The sequence below is a fragment of the Salmo salar genome, chromosome ssa26 (assembly GCF_905237065.1).
Source record: "Salmo salar chromosome ssa26, Ssal_v3.1, whole genome shotgun sequence".
NCBI classification, from domain to species: domain Eukaryota; kingdom Metazoa; phylum Chordata; class Actinopteri; order Salmoniformes; family Salmonidae; genus Salmo; species Salmo salar.
Genome location: NC_059467.1, coordinates 36267891 through 36293255, shown reverse-complemented (window position 1 = coordinate 36293255; position 25365 = coordinate 36267891). Strand labels below are relative to the sequence as shown.

The following is a 25365-nucleotide window of genomic DNA, read 5'->3' as shown; positions in this document are numbered from 1 at the left end:
GGAACCCTTCTGATAGAATGTAGTACACTATACGGGGAATATGGTACCATTTGGAGCACAGAACCTCAAACATGTGAGCAGTAGGCTACTGATGTCAATAAACCGGGACAGCATGACAACACAAGTAGCAGCAAGAAATCATGATATTCATGGAAAGAGGATTCCGTCACAATGGATGAAACGTAAACACAACAATGCAAAGACAACTGGATGTTTTTGATATGACAGCGTTACGGTTGCCTAGCAAAATAGTATAGGAGCGGTTTCTAACTAGCTGTAAGTAACTTTAGCGAGCGAACGTCAACTAACTAATGTGCTAGCTTGATATCTACTGTCATATAAACTAACAAACTAAATGACTCTAGCTTGCTAGCTAACGTTACTTACATGGCTACATGTGGGGCGAAACAATTAACTTCTTCGCAGTGCTAGCTAACAAACGCTGCCTCCAATGCAGTTTGTGCCACATAACAACTAGAAAAGCAAGCTGCCCTTTGAATTAACTTCTACTGTACCACAAAGACAAAATAAGATCCTTAGGCTGGCAAATCCCCTCACTAATGTTTTAATTAATGGTATTAAAAGTTGGAGGTGAAAGCCTCTTGTTACATCTCTGTTTTCCCTATCCTCATAAAGTACTGGACTGGAAACACCTCAACAGAGATGTGAGAAAGCCTGAAGCCAGAAACACAGCAACAAAAGTTCTGCTCTCAAACACACACACACACACCTCCTGAGGAATCCAAAGGCTACAATTACAGATCCAAAGAATTATGACTCCTACTTAATCACTTTCTGCTTCAGCATCCCTGGGCTAGCAGGACAAAAGGAGTGGCACATGGAAAATGCATCGGAGAGAGACTTATCTTTCATTAGGATTCTTTTGTCTGTGTTTTGCATATCCTGTGTGTTATTACGATTCCTCCCCTCCTAACAGCGACCGAGGAATGACGAATTATCCGTCTAACATAAATTATTCTGATATAAGAACGACGAAGATCTGTACACACATATAATCGTAAAATCATATTTCCTGAATAGATTTGTGTGTGAGTGTGTGTGTGCGTGCGTGCGTGCGTGCGCGCGTGCGTGCGTGCGTGCGTGTGTGTGTGTGTGTGTGTGTGTGTGTGTGTGTGTGAGTGAGTGAGAGAGAGAGAGTGTGTGCGTACGTATGTGTGAGTGTGTGTGTACATACGTGTGTCAAACGCGTGTGTGTGTCAAACACGTGTGTGTGTCAAGCATGCACGCTGAAGTGTGTGTGGCGTAGTTTGGAGAGTAGAGATGTCTACAATAGATTACATCCCGCTCATTGAAAGCAGATGGATGGGGAGAGGGATACTGTGACAAAACCAACTGGTTACTTCTTGTCTTGGCTGTCACAGTGCAAAGCTGTCCACGCTACACTAATTCAAAATAATGATGGAATTAAGTAGAATCCTAGCGCTCAGTGGGAGAAAAATTCTGTCTTCCAACAACATTATCTTCTTGGAACGTTACTCCTGATTCACTGCAGCTCTTGGTGGTAGCTGTGTAGATGTCACTATGTGATAAGCACAGTCCTTCTCTTCTCCTCTCCCATCTGCTCCTCCCCCCTCCACTCCTCTTCCCCTCACTTCCTCCTCTCCTCCCTCCTCCTCTCCTCTTCCCCTCACCCCCTCCTCTCCTCCACCCTCATCTCTTCTCCCTTTTCTCTTGTCTTGGACATATGTGCTTAAGACAGAACATTACATATAAAAGGTTCCCTGTAGAATCTCTCTGGAGTTGTTTTTCAAGTCGGCATCCCGGAGAGAATATGACAAGTCTCTGAATTCACCTTCATAAGCCATTAACTCCCAGTCACTCCCATTCACTCTTAATCAGCGACCTGAGCCAATCGACTCCATAGAGCCTCTGCTGTGTGGCGTGGGAGGAACTGAAAGCTTTGTCTTAGCAACGCCTGGTGCTTTTAACCAAGAAAGTGTTGCCAGTGTATTTCCCTCCTGAGCCACAGGCCAAAGCCAATTAATTGCGGTGGAGTGTTCAACCATGTTGAAAGAGAAATTTGAGAAAATGGCCGTCGTTTTGCTCACTGCAGATTTGATCTGAATCTCTGCAGTGGGTGGTGTTGTCTCACCTGAGTGAAAGCCTTGGAATAAGAATCATTTTCAATGGAGATGTCAGAGAGGGAGAGTACTGAGTTTATTGTTCAAAGCAAAAGCATGGTGTATGTATTATAGATGAGCAGGCTTTTTAGACATCTCTGTGTATGGGGGTGGTGTGTGTGTGTGTGTGTGTGTGTGTGTGTGTGTGTGTGTGTGTGTGTGTGTGTGTGTGTGTGTGTGTGTGTGTGTGTGTGTGTGTGTGTGTGTGTGTGTGTGTGTGTGTGTGTGCGTGCGTGCGCATAATGAATTTTTATCCTTCAGATAGCACAACGATCACAGCATATCTGACTCCAAAAGAGCTGTATTATGCCAGACAGAATGTAAGCTGCATGAGGTAAGATAACCCTAGTTAAAAATGTAAAGCATTTGAGACATCACACAGCTAACATTGTATTGTTGAATAAATTAATCTAAATGTGTATTCTTACAAGCACAAGAATGATGCTTTTTTAATGCTTCATTTAACACATTCCAGTCTGTACAGATTCGTACAGTACACACTAACACATCTCTGTCTCCCCTCTCTCGCTTTCTCTCTCCTCTCTCTCTCACTCTCTCTCCTCTCTCTCTCTCTTGCTCTCTCTCCTCTCTCTTGCTGTTCTCTCTCTCACTCCTCTCGACTCTATCTCTATCGCTCCTGGCAAGGTGTCACCAGCCGCCAGACGGGGGAGGTAAGTGTGTTCTCGAGACATGGACGAGGGTTTCTCTAATGGAGCCAATTCACTGTGTTAATGCACTCAAATGTCATTATTGCCACTCTTTACCCACCATGTATCACTGGCTTGATTGGCAGCTGGATCTGTGTGTAGGCTGCATCAAGCAGCTTAAGTGTATCTCCACTTTTTGTTCATTAAAGGCGCAATCTGCGATTTGTCCATCGATTTTTTTATTTTTAAATGAACTATAGATTCATACAGTGCCTTCAGAAAGTATTCACACCCCTTGAATCTTTCCACATTTTTTTGTGTTACAGCCTGAATTTAAAATGGTTACTGGCTTACACACAATACCCATAATGTCAAAGTGCAATTAAGTTTTTCGGAATTTTTACAAATTAATAAAAAATGAAAAGCTGAAATGTATTCCATATACTACCCACCACTGCGACCTGTACGCTCTCATTGGCTGGCCTTCGCTTCATAATCGTCGCCAAACACATTGGCTCCAGGTCATCTACAAGACCCTGCTAGGTAAAGTCCCCCCTTATCTCCGCTCACTGGTCACCATAGCAGCACCCACCTGTAGCACGTGCTCCAGCAGGTATATCTCTCTGGTCACCCCTAAAGCCAACTCCTCCTTTGGTCGTCTCTCCTTCCAGTTCTCTGCTGCCAATGACTGGAACGAACTACAAAAATCTCTGAAACTGGAAACACTTATCTCCCTCACTAGCTTTAAGCACCAGCTATCAGAGCAGCTCCCAGATCACTGCACCTGTACATAGCCCATCTATAATTTAGCCCAAACTACTACCTCTTCCCCTACTGTATTTATTTATTTTGCTCCTTTGCACCATATTATTTATATTTTAACTTTGAACTTTCTTCAAACTACAAATCTACCATTCCAGTGTTTTACTTGCTATACTTTATTTACTTTGCCACCATGGCCTTTTTTGCCTTTACCTCCCTTATCTCGCATAATTTGCTCACATTGTATATAGTCTTATTTTTTCTACTGCATCATTGATTGTATGTTGTTTTACTCCATGTGTAACTCTGTGTTTTTGTATGTTGTCAAACTGCTTTGCTTTATCTTGGCCAGGTCGCAATTGTAAATGAGAACTTGTTCTCAACTTGCCTACCTGGTTAAATAAAGGTGAAATAAATAAAAAATAAAATAAATAAAATTCAACCTCTTTGTTATGGCAAGCCTAAATAAGTTCAGCAGTAAAAATGTGTTTAACAAGTCACATAATAAGTTCCATGGACTATGTATGCGATAGTAGTGTTAAACATGATTTTTGAATGACTACCTCATCTCTGTACCCCACACACACAATTATATGTAAGGTCCCTCAGTCGAGCAGTGAATTTAAAACACAGATTCAACCACAAAGACCAGGGAGGTTTTCCAATGCCTCGCAAAGAAGGGCGTATTTTCTTTATTTTTATCACCTTTATTTAACCAGGTAGGCCAGTTGAGAACATGTTCTCATTTACAACTGCAACCTGGCCAAGATAAAGCAAAGCAGTGCGACATAAACAAAAACACATGGGATAAACAAACGTAAAGTCAATAACGCAATGGAAAAATCTATATACAGTGTGTGCAAATGAAGTAAGACTAGGGAGGTAAGGCAATAAATAGGCCATAGTGGCTAAATAATTACAATTTGGCAATTAAACACTGGAGTGATAGTGCAGAAGATGAATGTATGTAGATATACTGGGGTGCAAAGGAGCAAAAAAATAAATAACAATATGGGGATGAGGTAGTTGGGTGGGCTATTTACAGATGGGCTGTGTACAGGTGCAATGATCTGTAAGCTGCTCTGACAGCTGATGCTTAAAGTTAGTGAGGGAGATATAAGACTCCAGCTTCAGTGATTTTTGCAATTCGTTCCAGTCATTGGCAACAGAGAACTGTTGGCTTTGGGGATGACCAGTGAAATATACCTGCTGGAGCGCGTCCTACGGGTGGGTGCTGCTATGGTGACCAGTGAGCTGAGATATGGTGGGGCTTTACCTAGCAAAGACTTATAGATGACCTGGAGCCAGTGGGTTTGGCGACGAATATGAAGTGAGGGCCAGCCAACGAGAGCATACAGGTCGCAGTGGCGGGTAGTATATGGGGCTTTGGTGACAAAATGGATGGCACTGTGATAGACTACATCCAATTTGCTGAGTAGAGTGTTGGAGGCTATTTTCGCCAAAGTCAAGGATCGGTAGGATAGTCAGTTTTACGAGGGTATGTTTGGCAGCATGAGTAAAGGATGCTTTGTTGCGTAATAGGATGCCGATTCTAGATTTAATTTTGGATTGGAGATGCTTAATGTGAGTCTGGAAGGAGAGTTTACAGTCTAACCAGACACCTAGGTCTTTTGGCAGACATTGAATATCCCTTTTAGCATGGTCAAGTTATTAATTACACTTTGGATAGTGTATCAACACTCCCAGTCACTACAAAGATACAGGCGTCCTTCCTAACTCAGTTGCCGGTGAGGAAGGAAACCCCTCAGGGAATGATTACTTTAAAACAGTTACAGAGTTTAATGGCTGTGATAGGAGAAAACTGAGGATGAATCAACCACACAATTCATTCGGCCATTCCTGTTTCCTGTTTCCGGTCACAACTTGCAGACTTGTTTACGCTGCTGTGCATTTTGTTGCCGATCTTACTTTGCTACCTGACGGTTTTTTACTTTTTCATTACCGTATATTTTTACTTTTTCCCTCACTCAACTTTTTTCATTCAACTTTTTCACCCCGGAGGTTTTATCTGGACATGGTTCGTCAGGACTTCAAACAGCCGAAGCTAAGTAACATTAACATGATGCCTTCTAATTGCAGTCGTTGTACTTATAATATACAGGAGAACGATCGCCTTACGGCAAGGATAGCTGTGCTGCAAGCCCAGCTTCAGACGCGATCGTTAGGCAAGGGTAATTTCAGTGTAGGAAAGGATGAAACAGCGTCTGTGCCACCAGTAAGTACAGATAGTAACGTTAGTATAAACCCCCTCGCACGGTCCCCGCAGCCGGACATCTTTCTCATGGCTTCTGGAGGGAAACGCTGTAGGAATGCTCAACCGGTGTCGCTTATTCAGCCGACAGAAACTTTCAACCGGTTCTCCCCATTAAGCGAGTCGGAGTCGGAGGCCGAGACTTCTCTGGTCTCTACTCCTCCCGTTGTGGGGTCTGAGTCGCCGACGGCTCCCACCATTAGCTCTGACAAATTGAAAACCCTAGTCATTGGCGACTCCATTACCCGCAGTATTAGACTTAAAACGAATCATCCAGCGATCATACACTGTTTACCAGGGGGCAGGGCTACCGACGTTAAGGCTAATCTAAAGACGGTGCTGGCTAAAGCTAAAACTGGCGAGTGTAGAGAGGATAGAGATATTGTTATCCACGTCGGCACCAACGATGTTAGGATGAAACAGTCAGAGGTCACCAAGCGCAACATAGCTTCAGCGTGTAAATCAGCTAGAAAGATGTGTCGGCATCGATTAATTGTCTCTGGCCCCCTCCCAGTTAGGGGGAGTGATGAGCTCTACAGCAGAGTCTCACAACTCAATCGCTGGTTGAAAACTGTTTTCTGCCCCTCCCAAAAGATAGAATTTGTAGATAATTGGCCCTCTTTCTGGGACTCACCCACAAACAGGACCAAGCCTGGCCTGTTGAGGAGTGACGGACTCCATCCTAGCTGGAGGGGTGCTCTCATCTTATCTACGAACATAGACAGGGCTCTAACTCCTCTAGCTCCACAATGAAATAGGGTGCAGGCCAGGCAGCAGGCTGTTAGCCAGCCTGCCAGCTTAGTGGAGTCTGCCACTAGCACAGTCAGCGTAGTCAGCTCAGCTTTCCCTATTGAGAAAGTGTCTGTGCCTCGATCTAGGTTGGGCAAAATTAAAAATGGCGGTGTTCGCTTTAGCAATCTCACTAGTATAAAGACCTCCTCCATTCCTGCCATTATTGAAAGAGATTGTGATACCTCACATCTCAAAATTGGGTTACTTAATGTTAGATCCCTCACTTCCAAGGCAGTTATAGTCAATGAACTAATCACTGATAATAATCTTGATGTGATTGGCCTGACTGAAACATGGCTTAAGCCTGATGAATTTACTGTGTTAAATGAGGCCTCACCCCCTGGTTACACTAGTGACCATACCCCCCGTGCATCCGGCAAAGGCGGAGGTGTTGCTAACATTTACGATAGCAAATTTCAATTTACAAAAAAAAAACAATGACGTTTTCGTCTTTTGAGCTTCTAGTCATGAAATCTATGCAGCCTACTCAATCACTTTTTATAGATACTGTTTACAGGCCTCCTGGGCCATATGCAGTGTTCCTCACTGAGTTCCCTGAATTCCTATCGGATCTTGTAGTCATAGCAGATAATATTCTAATTTTTGGTGACTTTAACATTCACATGGAAAAGTCCACAGACCCACTCCAAAAGGCTTTCGGCGCCATCATCGACTCAGTGGGTTTTGTCCAACATGTCTCTGGACCTACTCACTGCCACAGTCATACTCTGGACCTAGTTTTGTCCCATGGAATAAATGTTGTGGATCTAAATGTTTTTCCTCATAATCCTGGACTATCGGACCACCATTTTATTACGTTTGCAATTGCAACAAATAATCTGCTCAGACCCCAACCAAGGAGCATTAAAAGTCGTGCTATAAATTCTCAGACAACCCAAAGATTCCTTGATGCCCTTCCAGACTGCCTCTGCCTACCTAAGGACGTCAGAGGACAAAAATCAGTTAACCACCTAACCGAGGAACTCAATTTAACCTTGCGCAATACCCTAGATGCAGTTGCACCCCTAAAAACTAAAAACATCTGTCATAAGAAACTAGCTCCCTGGTATACAGAAAATACACGAGCTCTGAAGCAAGCTTCCAGAAAATTGGAACGGAAATGGCGCCACACCAAACTGGAAGTCTTCCGACTAGCTTGGAAAGACAGTACCGTGCAGTATCGAAGAGCCCTTACTGCTGCTCGATCATCCTATTTTTCCAACTTAATTGAGGAAAATAAGAACAATCCGAAATTTCTTTTTGATACTGTCGCAAAGCTAACTAAAAAGCAGCCTTCGCAAATGGAGGATGGCTTTCACTTCAGCAGTAATAAATTTATGAACTTCTTTGAGGAAAAGATCATGATCATTAGAAAGCAAATTACAGACTCCTCTTTAAATCTAGGTATTCCTCCAAAGCTCCATTGTCCTGAGTCTACACAACTCTGCCAGGACCTAGGATCAAGGGAGATACTAAAGTGTTTTAGTACTATATCTCTTGACGCAATGATGAAAATAATCATGGCCTCCAAACCCTCAAGCTGCATACTAGACCCTATTCCAACTAAACTACTGAAAGAGCTGCTTCCTGTGCTTGGCCCTCCTATGTTGAACATAATAAACGGCTCTCTATCCACCGGATGTGTACCAAGCTCACTAAAAGTGGCAGTAATAAAGCCTCTCTTGAAAAAGCCGAATCTTGATCCAGAAATTATAAAAAACTATCGGCCTATATCGAATCTTCCATTCCTCTCAAAAAAAATTGAAAAAGCTGTTGCACAGCAACTCACTGCCTTCCTGAAGACAAACAATGTATACGAAACGCTTCAGTCTGGTTTTAGACCCCATCATAGCACTGAGACTGCACTTGTGAAGGTGGTAAATGACCTTTTAATGACGTCAGACCGAGGCTCTGCATCTGTCCTCGTGCTCCTAGATCTTAGTATCGCTTTTGATACCATCGATCACCACATTCTTTTGGAGAGATTGGAAACCCAAATTGGTCTACATGGACAAGTTCTGGCCTGGTTTAGATCTTATCTGTCGGAAAGATATCAGTTTGTCTCTGTGAATGGTTTGTCCTCTGACAAATCAATTGTAAATTTCGGTGTTCCTCAAGGTTCCGTTTTAGGACCACTATTGTTTTCACTATATATTTTACCTCTTGGGGATGTCATTCGAAAACATAATGTTAAATTTCACTGCTATGCGGATGACACACAGCTGTACATTTCAATGAAACATGGTGAAGCCCCAAAATTGTCCTCGCTAGAAGCCTGTGTTTCAGACATAAAGAAGTGGATGGCTGCAAACTTTCTACTTTTAAACTCGGACAAAACAGAGATGCTTGTTCTAGGTCCCAAGAAACAAAGAGATCTTCTGTTGAATCTGACAATTAATCTGGATGGTTGTACAGTCGTCTCAAATAAAACTGTGAAGGACCTCGGCGTTACTCTGGACCCTGATCTCTCTTTTGAAGAACATATCAAGACTGTTTCAAGGACAGCTTTTTTCCATCTACGTAACATTGCAAAAATCAGAAATTTTCTGTCCAAAAATGACGCAGAAAAATTAATCCATGCTTTTGTTACTTCTAGGCTGGACTACTGCAATGCTCTACTTTCCGGCTACCCGGATAAAGCACTAAATAAACTTCAGTTAGTGCTAAATACGGCTGCTAGAATCCTAACTAGAACCAAAAAATTTGATCCTATTACTCCACTGCTAGCCTCCCTACACTGGCTTCCTGTTAAGGCAAGGGCTGATATCAAGGTTTTACTGCTAACCTACAAAGCATTACATGGGCTTGCTCCTACCTATCTTTCCGATTTGGTCCTGCCGTACATACCTACACGTACGCTACGGTCACAAGACGCAGGCCTCCTAATTGTCCCTAGAATTTCTAAGCAAACGGCTGGAGGTAGGGCTTTCTCCTATAGAGCTCCATTTTTATGGAATGGTCTGCCTACCAATGTGAGAGACGCAGACTCAGTCTCAACCTTTAAGTCTTTACTGAAGACTTATCTCTTCAGTAGGTCCTATGATTAAGTATAGTCTGGCCCAGGAGTGTGAAGGTGAACAGAAAGGCTGGAGCAACGAACTGCCCTTGCTGTCTCTGCCTTGCCGGTTCCCCTCTTTCCACTGGGATTCTCTGCCTCTAACCCTTTTACAGGGGCTGAGTCACTGGCCTACTGGTGTTCTTCCATGCCGTCCATGGGAGGGGTGCGTCACTTGAGTGGGTTGAGTCACTGACGTGGTCTTCCTGTCTGGGTTGGCGCCCCCCCTTGGGTTGTGCCATGGCGGAGATCGTTGTGGGCTATACTCGGCCTTGTCTTAGGACGGTAAGTTGGTGGTTGGAGACATCCCTCTAGTGGTGTGGGGGCTGTGCTTTGGCAAAGTGGGTGGGGTTATATCCTGCCTGTTTGGCCCTGTCCGGGGGTATCATCGGATGGGGCCACAGTGTCTTCTGATCCCTCCTGTCTCAGCCTCCAGTATTTATGCTGCAGTAGTTTATGTGTCGAGGGGCTAGGGTCAGTCTGTTACATCTGGAGTATTTCTCTTGTCTTATCCGGTGTCCTGTGTGTATTTAAATATGCTCTCTCTAATTCTCTCTTTCTCTCTTTCTGTCTTTCTCTCAGAGGACCTGAGCCCTAGGACCATGCCTCAGGACTACCTGGTATGATGACTCCTTGCTGTCCCCAGTCCACCTGGCCGTGCTGCTGCTCCAGTTTCAACTGTTCTGCCTGCGGCTATGGAACCCTGACCTGTTCACCGGACGTGCTTGTTGCACCCTCGACAACTACTATGATTATTATTATTTGACCATGCTGGTCATTTATGAACATTTTAACATTTTAACATCTTGACCATGTTCTGTTATAATATCCACCCTGCACAGCCAGAAGAGGACTGGCCACCCCTCATAGCCTGGTTCCTCTCTAGGTTTCTTCCTAGGTTTTCGGCCTTTCTAGGGAGTTTTTCCTAGGGAGTTTTTCCTAGCCACCGTGCTTCTTTCACATGCTTTGCTTGCTGTTTGGGGTTTTAGGCTGGGTTTCTGTACAGCACTTTGAGAATATCAGCTGATGTACGAAGGGCTATATAAAAATAAATTTGATTTGATTTGAAATTTGATTTGTAGTTACTACACAATGCTAACCTAATTGACAGAGTGAAAATAAGGTGTAAGGACCGACGATGGAGATGAGAAGCAGGCACGGGGAGTCAACATTTAATAAGGAACAGACATGAAACAAGACCGGCACAACGTCGGCACACGGGCAACACAACAATATTCGACAATCAATGCAGCAGCGGGGAACAGAGATGAGGAACTGACAAATATAGGGAGGTAATGAACAGGTGATTGAGTCCAGGTGAGTCCAATAATACGCTGATGCGCATGAAGGGGAAAGGCAGGTGTGCATACTGATGGTGGCTGGAGTGCGTAATGCTGGGGAGCCTTGGCGCCAGGTAGCGGGAGCAGGCGTGACAGTACCCCCCCAGGGGCACCACCCGGCGTCGCACCTGGGTGAGCCTGACGGGCCAGCCGAGGCACGGGCGCTGGACAAGCCGGCTGGGCGTGAAATCCCGACGAACCGGCAGAGGCATGAGAGCCTGGCGAGTCAGCTGAGGCATAGGAACCTGATGATCTGGCTGAGGCATAGCAGCCTGACGAGACGGCCAGGCGTAAAAACATGACGATCCGGCTGAGGCCTGATGTGGGATGAGCGCCTTCCAAGCCAACCGGGGCAAGAAACCTCTCGAGCCAGCTAGGGCATGACAGCTAACGAGCTGACTTAGGCACCCCGGTTCCATCGGTGGCGGCCCCTGGACCCGACGTCACCACCACTCGGAAAGCCAGCACTCCCGATGCTTCGTTTGGTGACTGCTGCATTCTGTAAGGTCCGATGCTAGAGACAGAAGCAGGTACGGGGAATCAACATTTAACATGGAACAGACATGAAACAAGACAGGCACAGCGTCAGCACACGGGCAACACAACGACATTCGACAATCAATGCAGCAGCGGGGAACAGAGATGGGGAACTGACAAATATAGGGGAGGTAATGAACAGGTGATTGACTCCAGGTGAAACCAATAATACACTGATGCGCGTGACGGGGAAAGGCAGGTGTGCGTACTGATGGTGGCCGGAGTGTCCTGGGTGAGCAAAGCGGGAGCAGGTGTGACAGTAACCTCCTTCTTTTTCATTCTGTAAGGATCAACGCAGAAGATGAGAAGCAGGTACAGGGAGTGAAGATTTAATAACTGACGGACATGAAACAGAACAGGAACAGCGTCTGGACAGGAACACATAACAACAATTAATGTGGACACAGGGAACACTACCGAGGAACAGACAGATATACAGGAGGTAATCAACAATGTGAAGGAGTCCAGGTGAATCCAATAAGTGCTGCTGCGCGTAATGATGGTGACAGGTGCGTGTAAAGAAGGGTAGCCTGGCGCCCTGGAGCACCAGGGAGGGGGAGTGGGAGCAGGCGTGACAGTACCCACCCCCCTAGGGGCGCCACACGGTCCCACCGGTTGAGGCGTGGGAGCCTGACGATCCGGCTGAGGCGTGAAAGCCTGACGATCCATCCCGCTGCAGCGGAGAAGCCCGATGGGCCGGCTGAAGCATGACGTGATATGGGAACCTGCCGAGTCAACCGAGGCAAGGAAACCTTTCGAGCCAGCTAGGGCGTGACAGCCCAATGAGCCAGCTTAGGCACCCTCGGTTCCATCAGCAGCGGATTCCAAGCCCAACGTCACGAACAAAACAAAAAACTCATGAGCCGGCTGAGGCATAGGAGTCCGACAAGCAGGCTATAGCATGACGTTGGATGGGAACCTGCCAAGCCAACCCGGGGCAAGGAAACCCCTCGAGCCAGCTAGGGCATGACAGCCCGACGAGCCAGCTTAGGCACCCCCGGTTCCATAGGCGGCGGCCCCCGTGTCCGACGTCACCAACAAAACAAAACCTCAAAAAACTCCCTGATGCTTCTTGTAATGGTGTCCTCATTCTGTAAGGATTGACGCAGGAGATGAAAAGCAGGTACAAGGAGTGAAGGTTTAATAACTGACGGAGACGAAACAGAACAGGAACAGCGTCTGGAAAGGAACACATAACAACAATTAATTCAGACACAGGGAACACTACCGAGGAACAGACAGATATACAGGGGGTAATAAACAACGTGAAGGAGTCCAGGTGAGTCCAATGAGCGTTGCTGAGTGTAGTGATGGTGACAGGTGCGTGTAAAGAAGGGTAGCCTGGCGCCCAGGAGCACCAGGGAGGGGGAGTGGGAGCAGGCGTGACAGTACCCACCCCCCTAGGGGCGCCACACGGTCCCACCGGTTGAGGCGTGGGAGCCTGACGATCCGGCTGAGGCGTGAAAGCCTGACGATCCATCCCGCTGCAGCGGAGAAGCCTGATGGGCCGGCTGAATTGCGGTCAATTTGGCCCGCGGCTGATTTCGACTTGGGAACAGATTTCCCAAGTAGAAATCACTTGGAGCTGATTTCCTTGTGTTTTTACAGTCTTTATATCCAACAAGAAAAATACAATAATACATTAAAAAAAACTTAGCAGAAAACATGGGATGCCAAATTAAACCACCCTCGGGCCAAATTCGGGCCGCCAGTTTGGGAACCCTGCTGCAGAGAATATAAATATTCCAAAACAAGCATCCTGTTTGCAATAAGGCACTAAAGTAAAACTTTATGTCCTGAATACAAAGCGTTATGTTTGGGGCAAATCCAAAACAAAACATCACTGAGTACCATTCTTCATATTTTACAGCATGGTGGTGGCTGCATCATGTTATGGGTGTGCTTGTCATCGCCAAGAATTAGGGTGAAAAGAAACAGAATAGAGCTAAACACTAAGCAAAATCCTAGAGGAAATCCTGGTTAATTTGCATTCCAACAGACACTAGGAGACACGTTCACCTTTCAGCGGGACAATAACCTAAAACACAAGGCTAAATATACAGTGGAGTTGCTTACCAAGACGACATTGCATGTTCCTGAGTGGCCTAGTTACAGTTTTTACTTAAATTGGCATGAAAATCTATGGCAAGACATGAAAATGGCTGTCTAGCAATGATCAACAACCTTCCGGACAGAGCTGGAATAATTTTTTTTAATAATGTGCAAATATTGTACAATCCAGGTGTGCAAAGCTATTAGAAACTTACCCAGAAAGGTTCACAGCTGTAATAGCTGCTAAGGGTGATTCTAACATGTATTGACTCAGGGGGGTTGAAAACTTTTCTAATCAAGCTATATTAATGTTTATTTTTTTATTTATTTTTTACAAATGTTCAAAGTATTCATTGATCTTTCTTATACATCCATCCCTACACTTACTGAAAAAGTACAGAATTTTCAACAGTTCATATGCGTATCACTCCCCTCAAAAAATGTTTTGCGCTGATGCACATGATGTATGCCCACGGATGGTCTCTGTTCATTCTTTTATGACTAAACTGTTTTCCCACTATGTGGCTCAGCGTTTTACAGGGAAACATAAGTTGTGGCTTGTTCAGTGGCAATGCTCTGCATAGTGATTTCACTGCTTTGATTCATACAATGAAGAAACCCCAAGGCACAGTCTTCAACCTATTATTATGTCATTATAACACATGTTTTGGTATGATAGGTTTTTTGTGTACGTGCGTATGTCAAGGGGCACAGTACGATTATTCATGTCAGACTATAATCAGACTGTGTTTTGTCTGATTGACTAACTATCAGCTGTCTCTGAAACATCCATCACACGTTATCTTAATGGACCTGTGAACTCTAGAAGACTTCCAGCCAGGGAACTCGTTGACATGGCAGAGTGGTGTCATTGGTCCACCTTAAAGTTTATACTATGGTGTAGGTTGAGGTTGCCTTAGCCTCAAGACGCTGATCTTGGGTCAGTTTTGCATTATCCCCAATAATGGTTAAGGTTGGGATTGGGGAGGGGAAGCTGACCCTAGAAACTTCACCCTGAAGCACTGTTCACAGCAGGTTTGTCCATTCAGGGGGTGAATTCAACTCCTGGTCTGTAGTCTATAGTTGTTGGACACATTGTAATAGAATGAGAACACAGTATTACCTATGGTTGGAAGTATTAGCCATGCCTCTCCCTCTTTCTGTCTTTCACTCTTTTTCTCTACCAGGGAAAAACACACACAGCCTGTTCTTGATGACTTGTTCAGTCAGGGGGAGGGATAGAAGGGGTGGAGAGAGAGAGAGGGGCCAGGAAAGAAAGGGGTGTGTGTGTGTGTGTGTGTGTGTGTGTGTGTGTGTGTGTGTGTGTGTGTGTGTGTGTGTGTGTGTGTGTGTGTGTGTGTGTGTGTGTGTGTGTGTGTGTGTGTGTGTGTGTGTGTGTGTGTGTGTGTGTGTGTGTGTGTGTGTGTGTGTGTGTAAGGTCAGTGGAAGGTAGTCCCCGTAGCGGCAGGTAATCGAACTGGCCTCCTTTTTGTCTTCTTCTTGACTATGTCTGTAAGAAATGTAGATTGTCTGTGTGCTTTTGGTTTTACTATCCTTGTGAAGACCAGAAGTGAAATAAGTAAAATTCAGACAATGGGGACATTTTGCCAGTCCCCACAAGGGAAAAAGCTATTTTAGACTTGGGGGTTAGTTTTAGGGTTAGAATTAGGGTTTGGGTAAGGTTTAGGTTTAGGAGTTAGGGTTTAGGGTTAAGGTTAGGGGTTAGGGAAAATAAGATTTTGAATGTGAATTAATTGTTTGGTCCCCACAATGATAGTAAAAAAAAAACATGTGTGTGTGTGTGTCAGAGGGAGGTCCATTAAATACCCAGTTACATTTAGGTCAGGGCTACTAGACAAGTTCTGGAGCCTTTCTCCTGCTAACAGAGGCAGGAACACAGACAGGTCAGTCAGAGGGCCTCTAAGCTGCATTTTAAAAATAGATAGTGTAATGAATGACCTGCTTCTCCTGCCGAGTCACCGCAGAAGCTACAGCAGTAAGTGGCGGCATGCTCACATTTTTACTAAATTGTTTCAGGTCAAGAGAATATGTTCTTATTCTAAAACATACATTTGTGAAGAAAGAAAGAAAAACATGAATGTCCACTGTCTTTATTAGTGTTCATATGTTTACTTTCCTTTATCCAAATCTCTCCTGTCTGTCTTTTCGGGCACCCTATTGACTATATCTGTACTAGTTTTGACCAGAGCCTTATGTTCCCGGGTCAAAAGTAGTGCGCTATAAAGGGAATAGGGTGCCATTTGGGACAGAACCTTTTTGTTCAGTTAGAACCCCACCGTGTCAACGTCCAGAGCGACTGTGTCTGTGCACTGCTCTGTGCCTGCCCATGTGTTCTGCATTCGAGAATAAAACACTTGTCAGCTCTTTTCTCGACAGAGCTTGGAATTGTTACCTAATAGAATGGTTTACGTGGCCAATTTCTGCCGGGCCGGGCTTGGATGTTTCCATTTTAAACTTATCAGTAGAGCCCTGTTTCTCTCGCTAGCTCCACTTAGATGTGGTAGTATCTAGCAGCCGAGCATGTGTTCCAACTTCAGTCTTTCCAACATGAGCACATGGTTGTAGGGTGAAGTTCGGTGAAGTTGCCCCTGAACGCTAATTTTGGGTCACTTATGCATTTCTCCCATTACTGGTAAAGGTTAGGATTGGAGGAAGAGAAGCGATCCAAGATCAGCGTCTAGGCGTAAACTTCACTCCGGAGCTGAACACATGATACGGGACCAGGAAAAGGATGAAGAGGGAGGGCAAACTGCTACAGAAGTACTGTGTCACTGTCTCACTTCTTCTCTTGCCCTTTCAACAGTCTCATACTAGTTTTCTCATGTCATGCAGTCTCACACCAGTCACTTTGCCTTGTTGAATGAATTGTCAACAACAGCACAGGTCTGCCTGTACAAAACATACTCTTATGTTAAACTGGTTTACCTATATGAAACATACTCTTATGTTATACTGGTCTACCTATACAAACATACTCTTATGTTATACTGGTCTGCCTATACAAAACATACTCATATATTATACTGGTCTACCTATACAAAACATACTCTTATGTTATACTGGTCTACCTATATGAACATACTCTTATGTTATACTGGTCTACCTATACAAAACATACTATTATGTTATACTGGTCTACCTATACAAAACATACTATTATGTTATACTGGTCTACCTATACGAACATACTCTTATGTTATACTGGTCTACCTATATGAACATACTCTTATGTTATACAGGTTTACCTATACAAAACATACTCCTATGTTATACACCCTTATACTCAATGATGGGTACAAACATGTTTTCTATAATCAAAGAAAATACTTCACAAACTAAAATTAGCTTAAAGACTGACGTGTTTGACAAAGGAGACCTAGAAGGGGCCATAGATGGTGATCTATTAGCAACTTAATTTGTACCAGAATAGGTCACATACAGTACAGTAAGATTTCTAATTAGCTACAGAGCAGCGCACTCAGCCCTCTCTCTCCTGTCTTCCTCCTCTCTCCCTCTTCTTGCTCTCTCTGCCTGCTCTCTTTATGCCTCCTCTCTCTCTTTCACTCTGCCTTCAAGAGAAATAATTAGGCCAAAGCTAATAATGTTGGTCCCTCCAACACTCTGGCTGACTTCATTAGGGAAGAGAAACCATTCAACTGAAACAGTGTGGAGGACCCTTCCCTTTCTCAGTGTAGCTTTGTACAGTCTGTTTCAGCTAAACAATATGGTCATTAGCATAGCAAATGCCTTTACGCAAAGTGACTTAAGGTATCTGTGTGTGTGTTCAGTGTGAGACCCATGCAGACATTGATTGAACACTGGGGCCTGTTCAGGAGGATGTACTGTAGTGTTATAGAACGTTCAGATAGATATCTGTAAGGTAGAGGGTTTGCAATCAGGTTCACTGTTATTATGGATCAGTATTTCACTATGTTTGTACTGTGTGTTATGTCCTGCCTCCTTATTAAGCAAATGATCAAATGAATTTTAACCCACGGTGAGATAATAAAGTAAATTAAATCAGCTCTATTTGTAACTTTTCTGTCTGCAATGCTCTAAACATTTCACCTTCCTGAATACGGCTGGTGTTGCCAGCCCCATGCTCCAACAAACTGAACCATCAGAACAGTAGTACATTAACATAGATCTAAATGACAAGTAATCCATGATATAAACAAGACATGAAGCAGACAACTCATGAATGTACCCTTTTTTTATTGGACTTATATAGAAATAATTTTTCTAAACAAAGTAGCACCGTTACTTAAGTTTTACTTTACCATGTAGAACTGTCAGAAAAATAAAACTCTCGATACATTTTCAAATCTTGTCTCTGCAAATATAACATTAGTATTTGACGCGAGGTTAAAGGCCCTTTATCATAAAATAAAATATACTTTGTTCTTAAACTTTGCTCAATAAAGTACATTTACACTCAAGTAACAGCACCTACATATACATAAACAAGTGGTAAACAAATGTATTAAAATAGAAATATTAAAACTATAGTGGTGCAACAGAAGTCTGTAAGTCCCACTGGAATCTAATTCATACAAATTTTTAGAAAGCATAAACATTTTTTTGTTCTTTTTTGTTTGACTTACTAAGTTTTATACATTTCAACATTTCGTAATAATATAGAATAAAATATGCTTTATATTACTGAATAGAAAATATGCTGGGTGAAGCGATTTAAAAGACATTTTTTGCTGAACCTATAAAAACTCCATCCCAACAGAATACTGTCAAATGTAAATACACATCCTTGTGGCTCTTGTATTTCCACCCACAGTCTGTGTGATACTAAAATAATACAGTGATCATTGCCATAAGGTCATACTAAAAAATAAACAATATTTGAACCCAGCTACAAAAAAAGTTCACTGAACTTAAATAAAAAATATTTGTAAACATCTTTGCAATACGAAATATAATCTTTCAAGTCAAAAAAGAATAACATACTTCAATCTGTATTAACGTAATTAATATTACAACTTTTTCATCGACGTGGAATATTTTCCCATTCTATACATATATAAGCAGGATATGTTGTTGTACTCCCTCACATGGTTGGCTGACCTTAAACTGCAGTATCTTCACCTTACAAGAACTTAAGAAGTCGATGTCCTGACAAACTTGTCTCCCTCTTACATTCGATCAGTGAAACTGGAAGGCTTTTCTCTGCTAACAGTCTGACCAAACAACTCTTAAGTACCTCAGTCCAAGACCTTTCTGCCTTTCTCCTAACTTCATAAATGTTGTGTACAATTCATTACTATGACTACTGATTACTATGCTGGAGTATTTTAAACATGCATTTGTAGATGTTGAAAATATCTTTCTCCCTCAAGCTACAGTATGTTATAAACTATTCCGACAGAGCCCTGATGAGGGTTGTCTATCCCTTTTTTGGATACTGCAGCTTATACATAAGCCTATACATACATATGTATATACAAAAACATATATCCCCATACAATACGGTATAGGATCCTTTCAAACAGAACAAGAGTCTTGTTTTAGTTGTGGTTGTTGCTATCGTAGTCAAGACCCAGTCATCGTGGTAATATTGTCAGTCAAGAAAGACTTGGTCATCTTGGTAATCAATGTTCATCTTGGTAATAACATCATAGTCAGTGAGTCATAGAGACAACGTCTTATGAAAATATACGTATGGCCTGAGTGACCCCTGTGTGGCACACGGGGCATTTGGGCTCACTCCTCTGGCAGATGCGGTTGGCACACTCCATACAGAAGAGGTTGTGGCCACAGGGCACCAGAGCTGCAATTACTTCGCTCTCAAAGCACAAGGAGCAGTCGCGGCTGCCCTTTCGGCTGGTGGAGGAGGAAGAGGATGAAGAGGAGGCTGAGGAGTCGCAGGGCACCCCGGGGAGGTGGGGCCCGGGCAGAGAGGCCATGCCGTTGGAGCTGGGGTACCCGTGGAAGCACCGGGGGCCTCCTCCTGGGTCGCTGCGGACTCTCCGGGCCAGGGGGTGATCGGTGGGTCCACTGGCGTGGTTGTTTTGGAGGGGTGGGGACAAGCGGGGCTGGGGGGTACAGCCGCCGTTCATCCTACTCTGGCTCGTCGCCATCCCGTTGGCGTTCGTGGAAGCATTGGCTGATGGGTAGATGGCAGAGGAGGTGGAGGTAGGGGAGCTGGAGGATGAGGAGGAGGGAGTCATCCCCCGCTCGTACTGGGACCAGAGGAGGCCGGGCGGGGCCGGCGTGGGGTTGAACCCAGGCGAGGTGTCGCTGAAGGTCATGTCAGTGCAGTCGGGCGAGATGATGTCGCCGCCATAGACAAAGCCATTCCCGTTGCTGTTGATGTTCAGGTTGTTGTTGTTGTTGCCGTTGCTGGCGGTGTAGCTGAGCGCCGGGGAGGGGGGGCTGTAGTCCGCCATGCGCGAGCCGCTGTTGGTGCCGAAGTAGGAGTCTGTGGACGCGCTGCCCAGGGAGGATGATGAGTCGTTGCGGTAGTTGGAGAAAGGTTTGCGTCCCGACGTGGAGGCAGCGCTCTGCGGGTTACTGGGCTTGGACCATAGGGTGGGGTGGCCATGGATGTCAAACCCGACGTCCGTGCCATTGGCATGGAAGTCGTTCTCGTCCTGGAGCTCAATGAGGCCACCAGTCCGCATGGTGATGTGGGCCTCGATCTCCTCCCGAGCACGGTCCACGTTCTCAGGCATGCCCGTCACCTCGAACACAGGCTCCTTGTCCCTGCTGGGAGTCACGATGTAGGTGTGGGTTGTCTGCTGGATGCGCTTGATGGTGGCCCCCTTGGGACCCACGACCAGCCCAACCACCCTGTAAGGAACCCGGACTTGGATGGTGGTCTGGCCCGGTAGGTTGGGGGGTCCAGGGGCCGGGGTACCACCTCCCGTCGTTCCGTTGATGCTTGTGTTCTTGTTCCGGGAGGCCCGGATCATGGAGAAGTGCTCAGCCGCAGAGATGATCTCTCTCCTGGCCATAGCGACGTCCTCCCTCCTCCCGGTCACCACGAACACCGGCTCCTCGCCACGCACGGGTGTCTTGATGTAGGTGTTGGTCTTGGCTCGTAGCGCTTTGATTTTGCATCCTGTGGTTACACAGGAAAAGGTGACAGTAAGTGCATGTCAAAATGTTGAGGGACAAAAAACATCATGTGACTGGGGTGGAAATGTGGTCTATGTGCTGCTTGAAACAGCTGGGATGTGTGATTTGGGTTTTTTATTCTCAGCTATTTCAGAAAGGCTAGAAAAACAATTCACCCTATCTTATCCGGGATAAATTCAAACCACATGCTCTACGACTATCATGTCCATATGCCAGATGAGGTCAAAAATAGCACAAGTAAAGGGGTGGGGGGATGCGTGCAGAATCCATGATTTCCCCTTAGCACAGCAACATATGATAGGAGAAATGCAAAGGAAACATCCACTAACTGTCAAGATACATTTTATTTAATTAAAATGTATTTTGGGATTATACGAACACGGATAATTCTACTTGGTTGATTCAATTTCCGGGCATAAATGCATAAAGTTCTATTCCAACCGCCTCCAGGTGTAACTATTTTACAATTGAAAGAAAATGGGGAAACTGTAGAGGAAAGCAGCCGAGGAATGAAAAATCCCTGGCGTCGTGGGCTGAGGCAGAAGCCTATCTGGGACAAGAGTGTTATAACATGACAAAGGGAGTGAATCCCTTGTGGTAATATAACAGTTCCTGTCAGAGCGCTGCCTGTCTATATGTATGAGCCCTACGGTAGCAGCCAAACTATTCCTTCACTTGCCTTTGTTTTGCCGAGGATAACAACTGACATCTTGCAGTGGAAACCCATATTCTGCATGTATGTGTAACAGCAAACTAACGCCCAGACTATACTAACCTACAGTCAGTCAGTGTAACATTGACTCTGGCCAGCTGCTGGCTATAGCTGCAAGATTGTATCCTAACAAAGAAACAGCGAAAATGAAAAGCAAATACAGTAACCTACTCACCTTGTCTGCCGACGATTTCAGCTACATGCTCCGAACTAGGCACAGGGACACATTCGGTCATATTGACACTCTTTTTCCGGCTAGACTCGTTGTCATATAGCCCGTTCTCGTCGTTGTCCAAGCCGAGCAAGGAGAGCTGGTCCAGAGCTAACTGCAGGGCTCTCTGGTCGTCCAGGGCGTTCTCCTGGTTGCTCCCATTCCTCTCCATCTCGGCGAACAGTGAGCTAGGCATCTTTGCGTTTTTGCAGTCTGGAGCAGTGAGCGCAGACAAAGAGGGAAAACACGGAAGCTGGGTAGGAAAAGGAGTGATGATGGGAAAATGGGGCACCCGACCGGTTTCAAGCCAATGGTGCAAATCAGTGCGCTTTTTTATTTTTCTTTCTCTTTCTCCTCTCGCAGTTACAAAATCAGTGCAAGCAATCCGCCCTACCAGAAAGGGACCTATTTTGTTGTTGATGAGCCAGACTCCTGAAATGTGCCTTGAGAAGGGCACAGAAATGCCTATTCCAGAGTTGTAGGTTGGCTTTGCTGGAACGCCGGCGGTGGTAATATTCCTTCACAGAGCCCCTCCCAACTGGACTCACACACTCAGCTCTTTTCTGTTTCTGTCTGACTTGCTGCAGAGCCAGACAGCACTACTGGGGGATATGTGCGAATGACGTCACCCACCAGGGCAGGGTCGGTGCGGCGCTGCTTGGTGAATTTGCATAGCCGGAACCGATTGGACAGGCGCCGTGGAATGGGAGGTCACAGAAGCGCTTCCCCAGTCCCTGAAAGAAATAGCCTATACTCCCCTCCTTTGTTGTCACCCTACATCAAAACGCAGTCTTTTTTGATAAGAAAAGAAATGCGTTTATATTCCGACTTCCTCATGAGGAGCTTTGTTGTTTATGGCTACTGTGTAATAAATAGTGGATTTCTTCCTGAGCGCGCGCATGTTTATTACAAGCGCATGTAAATAAATGAGGTCATGCGGTTATTATAACCCCATGTGGCTTTTCTTTGTGTGTCAAATAGCGCATTGTCAATCAAAAAAGCTTTGTCGGCTCATTGCATGCGTCGCTTTGTTATTTTTAAAATAAATATGCAAACTACCCAACTTACACATAGGTCTATGCGTCAAAATGAGAGCAGTTCTTAACAGTTGACAGTATCTTTAAAAAAACATAGCGCGTAATTGTATATAAAACATAAAACATGTAAATGGTTTACTTATAAGTGTTCAATGCTATGAAGCCAACACCCAGACATTATATTACTGTCATATGCCAAAAGATAAGCTTTTTAAATCAATTAATAAAAATATGTGTGTTGCAGGGCATGCCCAGACATGAGCTTTTTGTTTGGTTTTTCTCTGGCAAGACCCCTCTCTCCCTCCCCTCTCTCCTCTCTCTGCAAATGTCGGCCTGCTCTTGGCATTGAAGCCTATCATGACTCATGACACATGTATTTAATGATCATTAACAATAACTGTAGCTGTAGAAGGATTTTCGAAACATCCTCGCACTGAATTGGCACGCTCATCGTGACAGGCATTTGCCTCCGTGACATCAGTGTCCCTCTGCCTATTTGCTTGGGACTTGAAACCAACAGCTTGCAGGTAATTAATTGTTGCGTTCAAACACCACTCATTTCTGAGGATGTTTACACCAGTGAAGAGCGCGACGACAGAGAGAGTTGCCACTCCGAGACCTAACCTAGGGGAAAACCCAATACATAATTAGATCTACTGGCCCAGATATTAAAGCTTAGTGCTAGGATACCCTACTATATATAATACGTGATGTAGGCTATAGGCTATATCAGGTCTAGTAAACGGCTATTAACAGTGTTTATTGTTTGAATGATTGAGTTAAGATGGTAATAGCCTAAACATTCATAAAGGCGGCAGGTAGCCTAGCGGTTAAGAGTGTTGGGCAAGCATCCGAAAGGTCGCTGGTTCGTGCTGAATAGGTGAAAGATCTGTCAATGTGCCCTTAATTTAACCATAATTGCTCTGGATAAGAGCGTCTGCTAAATTACTAAAATGTAACGTAGCTAAACTACTGATTAAGGTCCCCAAATTCAAGGCGCATTGTTATTTCGATTCTAGAATATAATTTCCCCCATAAAACATTATGCAATGAGACAGAACACAACAGATTCACATATATATTTTTTCTACAGGTCCTATATCATCCAACAATACAGTCCTATTGACAATAGCTATTGTCAGTTTGCATATTTCCGTTTATTGCGGGGCATAATGTAAACGTTAGCCGCATGGTGGAGAGCTGGGAGGGGAGGAGGGGCGGGTGAGAGGTCTTTCTGCATCCAGCGACCAACGTGCCCTTTCTGGCCAGGCAAGGACCCCGCGGGGAGGGGGGACAGCGGGGGAGCCGCTTCTTTCAAAACAAAGGAAATTTCAAACCAATTCAGAGCCATTGAGACGAGAAACACTCGTCTTTGTCACCTCACTCTGCGCTCACAATTGCTATGCTAAAATCAACGGCTCCGAAACTGAGAACGCGGGATGGGAACCTCTTGTTATTGGAAACCCCCTCCCTCCAACCCCCTCTCTCTTTTTTTTGTTGCATTGTCACATTGTCTTGTATTAGGGGGTTTGAATGCTGGCTTTAAAACATCTGGAATTTAATTATAGACGCGCGGTGCGTGATATCTGACCCACTTGAAGATATGGAAAGGACCATGTATTGTATGGAATGTAAAACTAAATGAAAATAATAGCTTTTTCCACATGGCAGAAATAGCTATTGTTACAGGAATATAAAATTACATTAAAATAATAGCTTTTTCCATCTGTCAGAAATCACAAGTCCCATACTACTGTATATTAATAATAATTTAGTTATATAGGATTTGGTTTGTTACAACACATTATATATTGTCCTTTCACCTGCTCCATTCACGGTCTGGAATAATATAGACATAGAAATAGATTATAATTGTATGAGTATAGGTCTATGGGCTGATCTGAGTATTTTAATGGTAAAGAAAAGGTATTTTGCTGCCACCACAATCCAATCAAGGTGGGAATAAAGAACAAACTGGATATCCAGTCAAGAGGGAAATATGATTCCAATTAAAGGTGCTTCTTCATTAACATGATGATAAAAAGTGATGAGAGCTTTAGTGTTCTGTTCAGCCTACATGGTGGCTAAGTGGTTCATTGTGTTTCTTATATACTTCACACTGCATATTTTACCACTAAGAAAACCTGTTTTACCACAACACCATGTGGTGTATGTCCCCAGGATCAAACAACCCATGGATGTCAGTTTGTTAGGTAAACAAAGCAGTCGTCGACCCATTCACCTCTAGTCCCCTAGGTTAGGTGAAACCGATCTAGGATCAGTTTCAGGTAACCTTAACCATTAGTGGGGGAAATGCAAACCTGACCCAGGATCAGCGTCTAGGGCAACTTCACCAAACACCTATACCCCTCATCATGAATACGGCAGCATTATAAACTGGGGTAGCGACAATGTACCATTTCCAAGGCCAACTTGAATGTCTTTACATAATAATGACTCTGAACGGGTCGCACTTTAAACAAATAAAAATGTGTAAAGGCTTACATAGCATTCATAATGTCTTCATAAGTACGACACAAATGCTTCACAAAAAAATATAAGTCAGACCATATACAGGGTAAAAGTAATTACATCTGGTCTTTGCCAAATGTGGCATGATTCATTTTCCACCCATAGTATATAGGCTCTGTAGCTTGATGTTACCTTTTAAGATATGCAGTACCAGTCAAAAGT

The 25365-nt window shown here is 44.4% G+C and overlaps 1 protein-coding gene across 1 annotated transcript; it reads right to left on the bottom strand.

The window, feature by feature from the left end:
- Positions 1-17817: 17817 nt before the first annotated feature.
- On the bottom strand, positions 17818-22256 carry LOC106562684 (RNA-binding protein MEX3B). The gene is made up of 2 exons (XM_014127668.2): positions 21599-22256; positions 17818-20694 (listed from the first exon to the last, which is right to left on the bottom strand). The coding sequence occupies exons 1-2, from the start codon at positions 21828-21830 to the stop codon at positions 19277-19279; spliced, it is 1650 nt and encodes a 549-aa protein (XP_013983143.1). The 5' UTR covers positions 21831-22256; the 3' UTR covers positions 17818-19276.
- Positions 22257-25365: the final 3109 nt, after the last annotated feature.